The 1,316-nt window shown below is 34.0% G+C and overlaps 1 protein-coding gene across 1 annotated transcript; it reads left to right on the forward strand.

Moving 5' to 3' along the window:
* Window positions 1-200: 200 nt before the first annotated feature.
* Window positions 201-1,108, forward strand: LOC115243209 (PH domain leucine-rich repeat-containing protein phosphatase 2-like). Its single transcript, XM_029820044.1, has 2 exons — window positions 201-510; window positions 787-1,108. The coding sequence occupies exons 1-2, from the start codon at window positions 284-286 to the stop codon at window positions 998-1,000; spliced, it is 441 nt and encodes a 146-aa protein (XP_029675904.1). The 5' UTR covers window positions 201-283; the 3' UTR covers window positions 1,001-1,108.
* The last annotated feature ends 208 nt before the right edge of the window (window positions 1,109-1,316 follow it).

A 1,316-nucleotide genomic window follows, 5' to 3' on the forward strand; every position in this document is an offset into this window, starting at 1 on the left:
ATATATATATATATTATAATAGATATCAATTTTTTCGAAATGTATATTTTTCTTTATATATTTGAGAGTTGATATTTTTATTTTTTTATATTTATTGTTAAAAGTATACGAAAATTTCTAAAGAAAATTTATTTAGCACGCTATTTAATCAAATATATTTCAGCGAATCATTTAATAATAAATTATCAGAGTTGATATATTTCTCTTTTATTATTTTGTTAATTTTTGTCTTACGTAGAAATTATATACTTTCAGCAATAATTTAGATGCATTGCCGGAATGGATGACTGAATTGCCAGCACTGCGCGTTCTTTTCGCATCGCACAACGCACTAACGGCTCTACCGGATAGATTGCTGTCACAGCCATCGAGACTGGAAGTTCTTCATTTGCCTCACAACCGATTACAAGCCCTACCACCGCCCAGAAGGCCATTGAACATCGTTCATTTGACTCTTCAGGGCAATATGTTAACCACGCTACCGACTAGCTTTTTCACCAATACTGAAAAGTAAGACATCAATCATCTTTCTCGCCGTTATAAATGGACTCATCTATTAAAATAATAATAATATTGTCTCTCTCATTTATATGCAACAATGATGAAGAAATGTGTGCATTATAAATTTGAAGAGAATCGATCTTAAGAGAAAATTAAAGTTTCCAACGTATGTATGTGTTAGGAAATTGTATTTACTACTAACTATCCGAAGTGAACTATTCTCGTTCCCTTCGTCGTAAACTGCGGCCAAGACTTTACGCCTCGCGCTTACGAACTCCTTTCCAGAATGAAAGTTTTGAACCTCTCCAACAATCGGCTCTCCGAACTACCGTATCGCGAGGAAGCCGGCAGGAGCCATCAGGGATCGCATACCTTGGAGAAATTATATGTCACGGCGAATTGCCTGACCGATACCGCCCTAGACGCTCTCGCAAAGTTCACATCCCTGAGAATTCTTCATATTGCTTACAACACCCTAGATACGTTACCGGAAAGGTGAGCATATACCTATTTTATGCGAAGGGAAAAACAACGATTTAATCCCATATTGAGATACAATAAAATACAAAACGTGTAATAAAAAAATTTATTTTTCAGTAAACTATCGTTTTATCTCTTTTTCGAATAACTTCATTTATATTAATTATCGATTATTGCTTTTCTCAATTAAATTATATAAGATTAAAGATAAGATTAATGTACATAAGATAAAAACTCGAATACTATTTTATCGCGCGTATGTTGCATGTTAACGTAAACATATTTAAAGCTATTAAGAGGATGCCGGATACCGACAGAATGCGAATATTAGTAGG

Source organism: Formica exsecta, unplaced genomic scaffold (assembly GCF_003651465.1).
Source record: "Formica exsecta isolate Colony F162 unplaced genomic scaffold, ASM365146v1 C16407323, whole genome shotgun sequence".
In the NCBI taxonomy this organism is placed as follows: domain Eukaryota; kingdom Metazoa; phylum Arthropoda; class Insecta; order Hymenoptera; family Formicidae; genus Formica; species Formica exsecta.